The 16,803-nt window shown below is 35.5% G+C and overlaps 1 protein-coding gene across 1 annotated transcript; it reads left to right on the forward strand.

Moving 5' to 3' along the window:
* Positions 1-558: 558 nt before the first annotated feature.
* Positions 559-7,838, forward strand: LOC107809858 (Holliday junction resolvase MOC1, chloroplastic). Its single transcript, XM_016634552.2, has 6 exons — positions 559-1,121; positions 3,464-3,569; positions 5,232-5,284; positions 5,711-5,842; positions 6,269-6,341; positions 7,223-7,838. Exons 1-6 carry the CDS (start codon positions 723-725, stop codon positions 7,303-7,305), a joined length of 846 nt encoding a protein of 281 aa, XP_016490038.1. The 5' UTR covers positions 559-722; the 3' UTR covers positions 7,306-7,838.
* The last annotated feature ends 8,965 nt before the right edge of the window (positions 7,839-16,803 follow it).

The following is a 16,803-nucleotide window of genomic DNA, read 5'->3' on the forward strand; positions in this document are numbered from 1 at the left end:
TTCAAAAATTTAAAAAATTTCAAAAAATTATTTTTCAAAATTTTCATTCAAATCAATCACAAAAATTCAAAAACAACCAAAATCTATATTCCTAACTAAAATATGGAAAAAAATCCAACACTTTGAAACTTTTACAAGTCTCCACCACAATGAAAAGATGAGAGCTGAATTAGAATAATTTTTTCTTGTAGAATTGAACACCTAGAATCCACCTATTATATATTGGAGTTTTTATTGATAAATAATAAACACGAGATGATTTTCTAATAACAAAAGTTATAAATAGATCATAAACGTAATTACGGACAAAATTAAATAATTTCACATACCATACCTTTTTACTTCGTTACCAACTTTCGAACTCAGTTTCTTCGGAAAGTCGTATAAATGACATTAAGTAGCTACTCTAAAGGATTGCTATTTAGAAATTAATCACTGTGTCATGAATTTTAATTTTAATTTTTCAGAACAAAAATATTTTGAATTATTATTAAGTTAAATTTTTTAGGATAAAATAAGTATTATCTAATTCTAAATTGTATATCTTACAATTACTATTTGCGCACTTTACCCCCTCAAAGCAAAATCCCAAAAACTCTTCCGGTCATCTTTTTCAAAAACTCAAAGATTTTTTTCTTTTTTTTTAAAACTAAGAACTCGCAAATCTTGATAATCCGGCGCCGGCGGTATTTTCTCAGGCGAACTGGGGCCCTTCCTTTCTCATGGAATCAACCCTCATACAAACCCAACCGCTCCAATTTGCTCACCCAATGACTTCAAAATTCATCCCCACAATTCGATTTACTGCTTCCTCCTCTGTAGCATTCAAGAGGCTGTTCTCTGCTTCAGTTTCATCTTCAGCAGCCATTACCACAAATGCCCCTGTCGTAGAAGAGCAAAACACATCTTCTGAAACAGCTAAGTCTTCAAGAAACGGAGCTCCAAAGGTGGCCAGGGGTAGTAAGGGAATTGTGGAAGCTCAGCTGAAAATGGATTGGTTGGACTCTTTGTCTTGCCCTTTTCAATATACTAAGGATTTGAATAATGCAGGTTGGATTATTGGGGTTGACCCAGATACTTCTGGTGCCTTGGCTCTCTTGAAACCAAATCAACCTCCTCAGGTAAGTATAAAACTTTTAAATTTTAGTTCTTTATTATTGTTGCAACCTATAATCTGTTGGAATCAATGTAGACCTAGCGAAAAATACTGCACAATGGAATAAACAGATACTATGTAGGCGATACCAATTAGTTGGAATTAAGTTTAGTCATGTTAGTTCGTTTATTTTAGGTCCAAGGTTAGCCTGGAATTCTTTAGTGTTGTGGGAGACTTATATAAAACGGCAGCATGGTGTACTAAGCTCCCGCTATGCGCGGGGTCCGGGTATTGGGTCTTATGTGAAACAACTTGAACATGTGACCTCTTGCTGACTCGACAGCATCTTTTACCTCGCGCAAGGTTCGCCTTCCTATGGGAGACTTGTTTGTCAATAGAAAATGTAGAGAACTAATGATATGTAATATTAGAAAAAGATGGGCTTAATTGTAGGGACATGAACAGTGAGGATTCATGTAGCGGACCCCAACTTACTTGATATTAAGGCAGGCGTAGTTATTGTTGTTGTATTACAGGTGCAACATGGCCCTCACGTGCAGACCTGATACTTTTTAGGGATTAAGCACGTGGAAATATTTTTTGTTGATGGATAGCTTAAGACTTGAATTCAGCTTTTATATTTATTGTAGGTTTGAACAGTACTGATGTTTTCCTTTGCCCTGTTTTCCATAGTTCAAGAACCTTTTTTAACTTCTTTAAGCGAGAGTCGTAATAAGTTCTATTCCATTTCTATGTTGCTTTTGAGGGCCAAAATTAGATGTTGTTTATATCTTTGATACGGGGTTGTCTGTTTTTTTTTGATAACTATGGTATACGGGCCAAGTTGCGCGTATCTCGATTTATTCCACGGGTACATGTTACCTCTCACCAGCATAGGTATTGGGTAACTTTGTGCTTGAATAGATGGGAAGAAATCATCTAGTATTTTTGCCTCTGTTGGGATTTGAACCTGAGACTTAAAGGTTCTTAACACATTTCATTGACCACTAGGCCACACCCTTGTATGCACAGGGTTGTCTGTTCTTCTAGCATACATGGGCTTATTGTCTCTAAGCCAGCGTTATACCTGGCAGTCACGGTTTCCTTGCCAATGCTAGTAGTAATATAGTTCTTTTCAGGCTTTGAGTTCAAATTCATTGTCTTTTGTGCTTGGCTAAAATCTTGAAACGGCAACTAGTAATTGCCGAGACCAGTGATGGTTGCTCTAGTGATAAGAGTCGCTCCAATTCTAACCATTAGGTTTGTAGTTTGAGTAACCAAAGATGGAGAAACAATGGGTAACTGCTGATGATTCTCCTGGGGTTTGTGTGGGGTTGCTCGGGCTGGGTCAACCCAGTGTTGTGAAAAGCGAGCGCTTCCTTGCTTAAAGCGAGAAGCGAAGCGAGGCGAGCCATCGAATGCTTCTGTTAGCTGAAGCGTAGCAGGTTTAAAAAAGCGCTCGCTTCCCATTAAAAAGCGAGAAGCGCAGATGCGAAGCGATGCGTAAGAAGCGAGCGTTTCTCTGTATTACAGGGCTGCCAACCTATTTAATTAAAAAAACTGTTCTTTTTTTAAAACATCATCAACGAGCAGCAACAGAGAAAGAAAGAGGCGACCTAGGGTTCAAGTTCTCTACACTTTTCAACTTCAAGATCATCAAGTTTGGTCCAAGTATGTGATTTCTTCTTCCTCCTCCTCCTTCTTCTTCTTCTTCTTTTTCTTTTTCTTTCACTGTTTCAGCGTCCAAATAGCAGTGAAATGCTGGGAAATATTTTTTCCCTTCAGTTTTTCTTTCTCATTCTTCTCCTCCTCTTCTTCTTCATTTTCTTGCACTGTTTTTTCGTTTGAAATGCTGTCCAATTTTTTCGTTTGAAATGCTGCCCAATTTTTTCGTTTCAGTTATACTTATACTGCCCTTCTTCTTATTTTCATATCCTTTATTCTTAGTTCTTATTGCGTTTCTTATGTGTTATGTAGTTGTTCTTTTAATGGCCTTCTTCTTAGGTGTTCTTAGTTTTTCGTTTCAGTTGTTCTTTCTTATTTTAATATATATTTTTTTAAAATTCCGTTTCACTTCAAAAAAGCGAGCGCTTCGTCGCTTTTCCTCGCTTCACGCTCTTCACAACACTGGGTAAACCAAACAACTAATAATTGCTATTGGAGTTTTGTCTGAAAATTGTCCACTCGAATTAAGTGAGTGGTGAAATGTATATCCATCTATCTCAAACCAAAGAAGGAAAAATAAAAAAAGAAAGAAAGAAAGAAATATTCTTGTGCTTTAAGAAGTTAATACCTTGTTCATTGACTTCTTTACTTCTAAAACTGCAGTATACTTACCGGTCGCTGACTTCCTATTCCAATCTTCAGGTGTTTGATTCTCCTCACTTGAAAGTACTAGTTGGCAAAGGAGTGCGGAAGCGGTTAGATGCAAAAGCTATTGTTCAGTTGCTTCAAAGTTTTGAAGCTCCTATAGGTACGTAGAAGCTGTCATCTTGGAAATCTTTCAAAACTCTGTTCTTTACTTCCTCAGTTATCTGGAGTGAATGACTTGTGCAGTAGATTCTGCCATTTCTCAGATATTTGTGCTAGTTTGTTTGTTTGGCATTGAAGGTGACAATGCTCTCTTTTTCCTTTTTTCCTTCACCAATAAACTAAATATTAGTATTTGTTTTCTAGGTATGCTTTGTTATTTTACTATCCTGTTTTCTGCTTCTGGACTACGGGGTGGGGTGGGGAGGCAATTGGTGCATCTTTTATATGAATTCTATTGGGTTTTGCAAAGATTCTGAAGCATACACATCGTATAAGTTAATCACTTTTGCTGGATAACTATGAATGTAATTAAAGTATATTCGTCATTGATTCTTCAGTGCAGTAGCTGGTTGTTTGAATTGAGTGTCCTTTGTGCTACATCCTTATAACATTGCTAGGAGTGATACATGTAATATTGGAGAGAATTACAGTAAAAAATCCATATATATGACGGAATGAAAGATTTTAATTGATCATTCTCTCCCTCTCCCTCATTTGGGGTTTTATTGGAAAACACCCTCGTTGCTACTTCAGAAACACTTGCCTTACAGTTTTGATCTGAGAAAGGCCTTGATATTCAGAGAATAAGTCCTCTATATTTTCTAATGTCTTCTGTAAAGTAAAGGTCCATGTACTGAGACTTAAATTCATCTAGTTGAACGGATATGATGGATATCTTTTATAGTTAAAACCTAAGTTGCTCGGATTCTTCACTTATGGTACCGCACCCGTGTCGACACGACCTGGGTTTGGAGGTTCGTGCCGGATTTGGCCAACCGATTTTGGGTACTTTGACCAAAATCGACGAGAAATTCGGGATAGATACAATGACTTTTGAAATCAAAACAAAAGTTAGGGTGAAATTGAAGAAAATGGAATACCTTGTATGTAGAAATTTCCATGTTAGGCATTTTCCTTTTATCTCCTTCTCCGATTATCCTCTTGATCAATATATTCTCCTTCCCGGACTACCTTATGGGTTTTCCACATAATGTCTCATAATTTAGACATATTTTTATAACTTTGTTTTTAGATATTTTGAATTATTTTTAGCCGAATCCCTGCACCTGTATCTGTAGCCCCGAATCTTAACATTTAGATCATGAAGAATCCGACATCTAGATCCGCACTCGTATCGGACACCCGCACCCGAGTCTGAGTCCGAGCAAACTTAGGTTAAAACTAGTCTAAAATATATGCTAATATGGTGCGATGTCTTCTTTCCTGACCTCATCCTTCGGACCATTTTCTTGTGGTTCAAATAATTACATCGGACGTAGAAGGTTGTAGTGCTTTCTTGGTTTTGAGAAGAAGCTATCTGTCCTTTCTTGGAGTCACATAGAGGATTTAGAGACTGCAAATTTCCTTGCTGATGTATTGGAATGAAACGGTTCCAGATGGAGCAGAATGAACATTGAGGATTCGTCTAGCCAATTCTAACTTGTTTAGTCGTAAATTTCCTTGCAGATGAGCTATCTTTTCCTGTTTATGGTCTTATCAAATGTAGTTGAATTATTAAAATTCACTAGGATAAGTACTTTATTTAAAAAGAATTTTTTGGATAAGTACTTAGAATCACATGAGATATTCATTTTGTTTTCAGGAACAACTGTGTATGTTGAACAATCAACGCCATATCCACAAGATGGTAAGCAGGTTAGCAATATCATTAACAAGAATGCCAGTACGTACTCACTAGGCTATCAATTTTGTTCAAATGATGATAGATACTTTCATATCCAATTGCTCTTTAAAACTTGCACCATCAAATAAATCTGCATTCACGAGTGTTTATTACTAATGGACCGCATAACATATGCATCTACACTTAGTGGGCCATACATATCAGTCCCTCCAGAGCTTCAACCAGATAGTGTCAGTCAAGTATGTGCTCGTGGTATCATCTAGCAACTACCATTTGTTAATTTGGCCTTGTTTATTATGCTAAAGAGGTGGGAAGACCTTTCTTTTTGGGTAATGAGATGCTATTTAACATCACCTCTTTTTAGGTGGATAGAACTTCTCTAGCATATCTTCTTTGTTTTTTTTAATCACTTATCAATATATTTTTGCACTATCAAGGGATGGTGGAGTGGAGGATTCGGCTACGGAATGTGGATCGGGATCTTAGTTGCTTCGGGATTCTCCGTCATTCCAGTGCCATCAAGTGCATGGAAGAGTGAGTTTCAACTAACAAAAGAACGCTCAAACAAGGTTTGTTTATAGTTCCGCCGCTTAGTTGAACATAAAAACATGCTATCCTCTAGAATGGTTATAAAAAAAATAAAACTATCCTCTAGATTGGATGTACTTTATTATTCAAGCCTTTTGCTTTTGCACTTTCATGAACTAAAAAGTCCGTCTAGTTAGATTTTTTGCTTTGCTCTTGTTTGCTCTTGCAAATTTGTACTACAACAACAAACCTAGTGTAATCCGACAAATGAGGTCTGGGGAGGATAATGTGTGCGCAGACCTTACCCTTCCTTGAGAAGGTAAAGAGGCTCTTGCAAATTTATACTAAAAAAGATTTTTTCTCTCTTAAAAAAAAGAAAAAAAGAAATTCTTGCAAAAATTGCAGCATCTCCAAAATTTCCTGTAGTCATCATCTAATATCTGTCATCCAATTAAATGTCTTGGCAGGATTACAGCAGGGAAGTTGCATCTGAATTGTTTCCCTCTTTGAGTTCTCTATTGAAAAGGAAGAAAGATCATGGTTGGTATACTAGACCCAATCTCCTAAACATTTTATATTTTTGTAAAAAGACCTGTGGCTTCTAATTTTTTTTACTGCTTTTTGTAACTCGTCAATCATAAGGGATCATTTAAGCAGACTATTCATCTATCAAGAAAGAGTATAACGGGTTTGATAGCCCTTGTCTGGCTGTAAGATGATAACTCAGGATTTCACATTTTAATATAATCTAGCAATAATGACTTTGTATTCCTTAGCTATTATAAATGAGTTAACTTCATATTGATACCAAACAATTATACAGTGTGATTGCCTGGTCTAGTGGTGCGCGGTGATGTGTGGGTTAGGTGTACTATACAGGTTTGAACCTTGCCGTAGACAAAAGCTTGGTATTTGAAAGGAGAAGGGTAGAGGGACGGGGTTCATTATCCACTAAGTTTCGTACTTTGCGCCATTGGTCCTCGAGGATTTCTTGGTTATTAAAAAAAATTAAACAATGCGATTTATGAGAATTGTAAATATGTTATACTTGCTCCTTTAGTTTATAAGTTTGTCTCTTATTTTCTTCTTTCCGATAATTCAAATTTTGGCTTCTGGTACCCTCTTTACTTTTCTTACAATTTGTAGTTTTGGCCTTAAACACTAAGTTGGAAACTCATTTTCCAACATTTCCAGTTGGTGAAATTCCTATTTAGGACCTCTTCTATAGCAAGCTTTTCTGCACACAAATCTCTGAATTTGTATCAAATAAATACACTCCTTGATCATCTTTTGGCCTCTAAGTCAATATTTTCATATCCATAATTAACAGATGTTGCATCAAAATCTTATTTTCTAATAACTTTTATATTTTTCCATTTACCATCAACATATTATTTCATGATTCTTTCTTTAACTTCCAGGTCGAGCGGAGGCTCTTCTCATTGCTGCTTATGGCAAGGGCATCAAGATAAATTCCGATTCTTTTTCGGTGGTGGAAAATTAGCTGTCTTAGAAACCGGAGAAAAGTTGGTTCATGACTTCGTCTTTTATCAGCTCCAACACTTAGTTGTTGCTGGATATCTGCCCTAGGCGTACATATTTCCCATGGAAGATTTATGCAGTAAAAGAGAAACAATTAATCGACGAGGCTTTTCAATCAACTCTGAATTTTTCTGACTGACTCCATGAGATCTCAATGTAAGCATTGAATGGAGGAATATGGTCAGTAAAGATTTATGGCCGACTCCAATTTATTTGGGACGGAGGTATAGTTGTCGTGAACATTCGCGGAGTCGAACTCATCCTTTCCGTGTTAACTTAATTGCCAGTTCTGTTGTAATGTTGTATCTTAATTTAGATTTGCAGGATTAGTGTAGATGCCTCATTTTTCACTTTCTGGGGAAGGAAATTAGAAACCTTTAGTTCCTTGGTCTATATTTTTGTATTAAAATGCACGTTTAGCATGAAATGTTGTCATGCACTACTCATTTTGGTTACACATACATGTACTGATTCAAGTAGAAAAGTTGTTGTCTAATTGATATTGATTCAAGTAGAAAGGCTGTTATCTCGCAGAAAGTCACCAGAAAGAAACAAATGAGACATTTTCTATGATACTTACGCCAAGCTAAGTTACTTTTCGATTGTCAAAAATAGTTTAGTGATTGGCAAGTTGAATGACTTTTTCATTTCAAAAATATGTTAAAGAATATGAACTCCATCTATAAATCTTTTGCATCAAAAGTCGAATAATTCGATGGAATGGAATGAATTTTTAAAGGATGTAATAAAAGTTATATGACATTCATGAAGTTATTCTCTTATAATAATCAAGTAAGATTAATGGAGTATTGAGAATAGAAAACATTTTGGGAGATCGTGCTTTGTCCTTCTTAGTTAATCAAGCTAGTTGCACTCGATTACCGAATACTTAAAGTAAAAAAAGGAAGAAAACAAAAATAAAGAAAAAACATAGAGAGTTTCATATGTGCTCGCAAATTTCATGGTGTAACAATTCATGTATTGTCACAACTAGGAGTGACAAATGGTTAAAAGAAAATAGTTAACCACCCATATTATTTATCAAAAAATGGGTTGGATAATGAACTTTTTAAAAATGGGTCAAATATGGATAAGAACCATATTTTTCATTTAGAAAATGGATAACTAATGGGTAACAAATGGATAATTAATGAGTATAACTTTTACATTTGTAAAGCGTCAAATTGGGAGTTTCCCAAATTTGGAAGTCTAGGAATTCTTCCAAAAGTGATCATATTCATGAAGACATGGATAATATGATTACCCATATTATCCGTCGGTTAACACATTTTTTATCCGTATTAAATATGGGTCAGATCAGATAATTTATCCGTTTTTTCATTACCCGTTTTCGACCCGACTCATATCCAACCCGACCCGCCCGTTTACCACTCCTTACTCACAACCTAATTTTGAAGCTCGTGATTGACACTTTCCGAGTAACTACCCATGTCAAGTGAATTGGTATTCATCTTAGTCGAGTACCAAATATCAATAAATGTTTTGCGGAGTTTCCCCTATAAGAGAAGCATCCTATTAATACTTGTAGTCTCCAATCAATGTAAAATATCCATAATCGTACAAAAAAAATAAAGATAATGACTCGAAGCCCAAAACCTCCAAGTATCAAAATTCACCTCCAACAGACTAGTCAAGGAGGTCTAGGGACACAACACGATAATAACAGAAAAAAAGATAGATAAAAGTAACGGTACCTGACACCACGATCTGAATGTTGTTGCCCCACCTCAACTAGAATCTCTAAACGCCACAAGTGAAATCAAGGATGCCCATCAACTATGCTAGAAGTAGAATATGGACGAGGCAGAAACAATAACAACAGGGTAAGCCTAGGCCCAATCCCTCTTTCATCCCTGGTGAAACAAGTCTCTCAAAATACCATGCATGCTATGAACAAGGTATAACATATATTATAAATGTGATACATATATATATAAATGGAAAACAATAGATATACATGTAACCACTCATAAATATAATCTCATTGGGTCACATGCATATCAACAAGCCGTTCATATGATACACTCTTACATGTGCTGAACTATGCATTTCACTTCTTTGCTAACTATGACTTAGTCCTTTTCTCTTAAGAATTAGTTGTAAGCTCTTGTGATCTGTCTGAAACCTTACATGACCTACCGTGTAACAATGACATCATGTGGCCAAATACAAAACTACTTTTGTTAGCTAAACCTATGTGCTAAAATTCAGTACAAATGTACAATGTCTAGCTCAGATCATGGTTCTTTTACACTCATGTCAAATCTTGTTAAAATACTGACACTGCATGCCCGTATGAGAAAACCTAGTCAACGTATACACTAGGTGAGTGGGAGATAGCAGAACCCGGTGAAATAATCATGTATGCAAGAAGCAAACATAAAACTAAAACCAAATGTTACACCCCTAAAAAGAAAAAGAACTCAAGATTGAAGCCACTAATACCTAGAGTAATTAAAAACATCCAAAATAAAAAAGAAGAAAGAACTTACATTGAGACAAAGAGGAAGAAATCTTGTAAAGATTACTATTAGCAGAATCCAAAATTGAGGAAACTCTTCTCATACTTCTTCAATTAACTAAAAGTAAGGGCAACTGATCCACACTTCTGAACCTTTAGGCAATACCGATACTGAGGCTGCATCAATACAGTGTAAAACTTCTGAGAGCTCATCTCACCCCCAACTGTTCTTCGAAACTGAACATTCTTCTAAGTCATCCTTATTGCCGCATCTCTCATAGTTGGATAAACACATAAAGCTGTACTTCTATTCGTGTCCGTAGTGTAGCTAGGAAATTAAATAATCCTTTGCCAGTAAGCTATGCAAGGGTGTTCAAAATCTATTTTTAATCAATAACAAATTATATTTTACCTTATATGTAGTATAATTTTTCGGCGAAGGGTGGTCACCTCTTCGTACACAATATCTTGAGTACCTATGATGGTGACCACATCTGCTGGCATGTGATGTTTGGACATAGAATCGAATCCTTGTGAATGGGCAAAGCCAGGTGCTCTTATTTTACGACAGTAAGGACGATTGCTTCCATTACTGACCAGAAAAACACCAAATTCTCCTGACCACCCTTGGGCCAACATAGCTTCGCCCCTGATTCGTGTGGTGGTCTGTAGAGAGATGTATCTCTACTTCATATCTTACCAAACTCATGTAATGGCAGTCATGCCCTGGTGTAATAAGTCTCAAGCTCAATATCTTTACTAGCTATAATTGAAAGTACTCACTGCTTTGCTGAGTTCGTACTCAACCTTCTATTAGCTATAACGGCAAATATATGTGCCCTACTATGCTAGCCTCGCGCTCAACTTCTCGCTAACGGGGGATATAAACCGAACCGGAAAATCGCACCAAACTGAAAAATCAAACCAAATCGATTAAAAAACCCGACTTGGTTTGGTATTGAGTAAAAATATTCGGACCAACCCGATATATAAATATATAATTTTTATATATACTTTTAAGATTTTATATAGAATTTTCTTTAAAAAGTGTCTAGAAATATTTGGGATTCTCTTGCGGGATATAAATTTTAATAGAATATGAAGTGCTCCATATTTATTGACCTTAAATAATGGGTTGTTGTGATGACCCAAAAATGTCATCTTTAATTTAAACATTAATTTCTGTGTTTTATGAAGATGTTGGGAGCTTACCTGCTATGAGTTACGTATCACCTGAATAGTTGATGTTAATGTCGTTCATTTTCTAGAAATATATTGCTTATGAGGACAATGTTAATATTGTTTTCATATTATGTTGCGTTGATTGGATTATGTATGTATTGATAGGATTGGTTTCTGGGATTCTCTGACAGGTGGATAGGCCCAGTTACAAAGGAAACTCTGGCGAAATTTTGGGAGTTAGTAAAATTCGGAAAATTGAAATATGCGAAAGAAGAGATAAGTTATGTTATGTGTTTGAGGGCAGACTCTGCTTCTCATTCGAGGACTATTAACATGATGGACACCTATTGGATATGATAATAAGTGTACGAGGCATATTATAAGTGATATGGGCTCTAAGAAAAGTTCTAAGTATAAGCCAAGTTGGAAAATTTTATAATAGACTAAAGTTCCAAATGAGTACGCACAAGACCAAACTTTGGACGAGTATATCTACATATATATAAGGTGTTATGTGATGGACAACCTATCAAATGAAATATCTTCGAGTCTAGTGTCTAACGCTTTAAACCGTTTGTCATTTGAATATGTATACAGAAAGTTATGACCATTTTACTGGACCTGTGTCAGGTGCGCGGCTGATGCGCGGCCGCGCATATTTGAGACTTTCTGCGTCAGGTGCGCGGCCACTTGCCCAGGTGGGCGGCCGCGCACGTAGGAGATCATTTAATACTACTAAGGCCGGGTAAGGAGCGGGGTTAAGTCATTTTAGAGCTAAAAACTGATATTTTAGAGAGAAGTGAGAGTGTTCTAGAGAGAGGAAGAAGCTCAAGTGTTTGTTCATCAAATCTTGCTCAAACCTTGAAATCCAACAATAAATCTCTCAAGTTCTTCATCTAAGAGGTAAAGTTTCATACCCTAGTTTTTCAATTTCGGATTTGGGAGAAGATGGTTGATATGCTTATACCAATAAGGTTTGTGGATAGATTTTTGAGTTCAAATGGGTAAAGATTGGGTTGAAAATGGTAGAAATCTTCAAAGATTTTAATTTAAGATTTGAAGGTCCATTTGACATCGGAATTGGATAATTTTTGTATGGTTGAACTCGCAGTAGAACGAGTGTTCGGATTTCGCGAGTTTTTTCGGGATTTGAGACGTGTGTCCCACTGTCAAATATTTAAATGAATTTCGAATTTTATCTGAAAAATTATTAAATTCATATGGAATTAATTCCTATGATTCGTATTGAGTATATCGAATTGTTTGTGAATAGATTTGAAGCTTTTGGAGACAAATTTAAAAGGAAAAGCTTTGATCGAGTAATTGATTGGAATTTGAAAAACGAGGTAAGTGTCGTGGTTAACCTTGACTTGAGAAAATAGAACCCTTAAATTATTTGTTATGTGAAATGCACGTGAACGACGTATAGGCGAGGTGACAAGTGTCTATACGTTGTCAAATTAATTATTTGCATATTTACTTAAAAAATCATAAATTATTTTAAATCATGAATTAATTATTATAATAATTATTTCTCTCCTATTCTTTGTCAAATATTAATTCCTGAATTCCTTTATTAATTGTTACATCTTATTTGAATTATGTGTATTAATTGCTACTTGACATTTAGCATATTAAACATTAAACTGCCTATTTTTTTCCCTGATTTCCATAATAACTTGCTATTTGTCATTGTTTATTTCATAATTAAATCATAATTATTTTATGATTGTTGTCTTATAATTTTATATTAATTGTTGCATTTATTGGGGAAATTTCTTCTATAAGAATTGGTAAATGAATATATTGGAGGAGCGGGTTGCACGCCGCAACAAAATTGAGTTGGTAAATATATGTATTGGAGGAGCGAGTTGCATGCCGCAACATAATTGATTGAAATAAATATATTGGAGGATCGGGTTGCACGCCACAACAAAATTGAATTGGTAAATATATATATTGGAGGAGCGGGTTGCACGCCGCAACAGAATTGACTGAAATAAATATATTGGATGATCGGGTTGCACGCCGCAGCAGAATTGAATTGGTAAATATATATATTGGAGGAGCGAGTTGCACGCCGCAACAAAATTGATTGAAAAAGTCAATATTGGGGGATCGGATTGCACGCCGCAACATACTTATTTAAAAGTCTATATATACTTGATTAAAATAAATATATGAGAATATTGAAAATGAATATATTGTGGGAGCGGGTTGCACGCTATAACAGAGATTGGTTGAAATAATAATGGTTTATGACTGCTGAGTTGGCTTCAATTATAATAAATGAGTTATCTGATTTATTTTTATTATTTGTTATTGTTACTAATATTGCGTACAGGTTAATGTAAGTGAACCGCCTTAGCCTCGTCACTATTTCGTCGAGGTTAGGCTCAGCACTTACCAGTACATGGGGTCGGTTGTACTGATACTACACTCTGCACTTCTTGTGCAGATTTCGGAGTTGGTCCCAGCGGCGTAGCATAGACTTACTCGGATTTCAGCTACCAGAGGAGACTTGAGGTATAACTGCACGGCGTCCGCAGTTCTGAAGTCCGAATCTAATTTACTTTAGCTGTGTGTTTATTTTCAGACAGCTTTATTTTATTCAAACCCTTATTTGTATTATTCTAGAAGCTCGTGCACTTGTGATACTAATTCTGGGATGGTATTTAAACACCGTTGTTTTATGGATTATTTACTACATTTCAGACTTTACTTCTGTATTTATTTCTTTGTTATTAATAAATTTAAAAATTATTTTAAAATGACTAATATTATTCTAACGTTGGCTTGGTGTCACGACCCCAAATTCCCTCGGTAGGATGTCGTGATGACACCTAGTCTCTAAGACTAGGTAAGCCTATCAATGCGGAATAATAATAAATATCTGAAATAAATAAACTATAATTCAAACAATTTCAACTCCCAAAACCCGGTAGAAATAAGTCACAAGCTTCTAAGAATTTATTCTCTATGTCTCTATACATCAGAGTCTAAAGCAATTAAGGAAGACAACATAGTAAGATAGAAGGGGACTCCGGAGTCTGCGGACGCTGGCAGATATACCTTGAAGTCTCCTCGTACAACTAGTTTACTGGTGCGTGGTCTGATAAGATGTACCTGGATCTACACAAAAAGATGTGCAGAAGCGTAGTATGAGTACACCACAGCGGTACATAGTAAGTGCCAAGCCTAACCTCAGTAGAGTAGTGACGAGGTCAGGTCAGGCCCTACTGGAGAATAAATAATGGCATGGTAAAATGTTTAAACAATATTACAAGCTAAAATGACAATGGAAATGAATCAAATAGTATGTCACATTTAATTACATCAAATAATGGCAAATAAATACCTCGTGAAAACAAAACATAATTCTTTTCAACTTGAAAAAAATCACAACAATAATCAAAGGTAACTGCGGCCATAAATCAATATCAACAAGGGCACTCCCGAGGTACCGCCTCGTAGTCCCAAATCATAAACAAATTCACAATATCTCATTTCCTTATCTCACCGCGGGAGCTTTCACAATTTATTTGAAAGAAAATATTTTTTTCCGAAATAGCATCTCGTATTTTAGCCACCCTTATCACACTGCATGACTTCTAGTAGTCTCCCCTACTAGCCACGCGTATCAAGCCACCCTTATCTCACCGCATGCGTTTCAACACCCAGACCTTATACCACCGCATGCGTATCAATATCACAATATATCATAATTTGCACCTCAGGTGCTCAAATAATTTAACTTGCCAAAATAATTCAACAACAATATTTTTCCACAATAAAGAGCTCACGGATCATGTCAAAATAATTCAACAATAATATTTTTCCACAATAAAGAGCTCATGGCTCCATCACAATGAGTATAAAAATATTCAGAAGTAAATAATTTAGGAAAATATTATTTTAAAATCTTTAATACGTTGCTTCAATATCAAGTTTAAAAATATCAAATACTTCATATTAATAATATTTAATTTAAAGAAAATCAACCTTCAAATAATGCACAGAATAAAAGAAATCAAATTTCAATTAAACAGGTAAAATAATTAGTAAGAAAAGATCAAACAAATTTGAAGTATATATCTCAGATCAATGATGAAGAATATAACAAGATAAAATAATTTAATAAATGCGCAACATTGATCTACACAATTTAAAAATATAATCTTTCACAATTTAGCCCGTGTACACGACATTCAACACATTTCAATAATCACATTAATATCAATTCTAGGAGAAATTTCCCCCACACAAGGTTAGACAAGTCACTTACCTCGACTTGCTCCAATTTAACTAAGTATTATGCTTTTTTCTCGATTTTTCGACTCCGGTCGACTCGTATCTAGTCATAATTAATTCGATACAGTCAACAAAAATTATAGTAATCAATTTCATAAGAAAATATTATATTTTCATTAAAATCCAAAATTAGCTCAAAATTACATCTCAGAATCCGGCGAAACTTGCAAAATCCGACAACCCATTCAATTACGAGTCCACCCATACCAATTTTACCAAAATCCGATAACAACTCGACCTCCAAATCTTAAATTTTCGTTTTTGGAAGATTTTGCAAAAATCTTGATTTTTCTTCCATAAATTCACGGATTCATGATGTAAATGAGTATGGAATCATGAAATATAATTAATATAGAATAAGGAACACTTACCCCAATATTTTCCCGTAAAAATCGCCCAAGAACCGTGCTCCAAAAATCCAAAACGAAATGAATGAAATGACCATTTTTGGTCCTTAAGTTTCTGCCAATCCGTCACTAAAAGTCTATTTTCCGTCACTAAAAGTCCATTTTTCGTTAATAAAAGTCCACCAGAAACGGCTCTACTAGCCTTCCTTCAATTGATCATAACTTTATGTACAAATGTCCAAATGATAAATGGTTTAACTTTCTGGAAACTAGAATCAACCGACTACAACTTTCATATTCTGTAACTTTTCTGATTCCTTATGAATTACAAGATATAAGCTTCCAAAATTGGCTTCACACACCAGAAATTTCCGAAATTTCTGCAAATTTCTCGCGAAATTTCTGCAAATTTTCAGCAACCTTCTTTGTCCGAAATCCATTCCGTTTACCTTCCGAATTCCACCCGAGACCTTCGGGACCTTAACCAATTATTCCAACATGTCCCAAAATACAATACGAACTTAGTCGAGGCTTCAAACCACATCAAAACGACTAATCGCACCTCAAATCAAAATCTATGAACTTTGAACTTTTAATTTCTACAAACAACACCGGAACCTATCAAATCCAGTCCAATTGACCTCAAATTTTGCACGCAAGTCATAAATGACATAACGGAGCTATGAAAATTTTCAGAATCGAATTTCGACCCCGATATTAAAAAGTCAACCCCTTGGTGAAACTTCCCAAAAATTCAACTTTCGGCATTTCAAGTCTAATTCCACTACGGACTTCCAAATAAAATTTCGATCACGCTCCTAAGTCCAAAATCACCATACGGAGCTGTTGGAATCATCAAAATTCTATTTCGGGGTCATTTGCACATAATTCGACATCCGGTCACTATTTGAACTTAAACTTTAAATTTTTCATCAAAATTCTATATCTCGGGCTAGGGACCTCGGAATTTGATTCCGGGCATACGCTCAAGTCCCAATTCACGATACGGACCTACCGGAACTGTCAAAATACTGATCTGAGTCCGTTTGCTCAAAATATTGACCAAAGTCAACTCAATTATGTTTTAAACATCTAATTCACATTTTAATCCATTTTTCACCTGAAAACTTTCCGGAAA

This window comes from Nicotiana tabacum, chromosome 19 (assembly GCF_000715075.1).
Source record: "Nicotiana tabacum cultivar K326 chromosome 19, ASM71507v2, whole genome shotgun sequence".
In the NCBI taxonomy this organism is placed as follows: domain Eukaryota; kingdom Viridiplantae; phylum Streptophyta; class Magnoliopsida; order Solanales; family Solanaceae; genus Nicotiana; species Nicotiana tabacum.

Excerpts from the sequence above, each read along its gene's own strand:
- LOC107809858 (XM_016634552.2), top strand. The coding sequence starts at position 723 with ATGGAATCAACCCTCATACAAACCCAACCGCTCCAATTTGCTCACCCA. Across the intron at positions 3,570-5,231 it reads AAGTTTTGAAGCTCCTATAG|GAACAACTGTGTATGTTGAA; the intron begins GTACGTAGAAGC and ends TTTTGTTTTCAG. Across the intron at positions 5,285-5,710 it reads ATCCACAAGATGGTAAGCAG|GGATGGTGGAGTGGAGGATT; the intron begins GTTAGCAATATC and ends TGCACTATCAAG.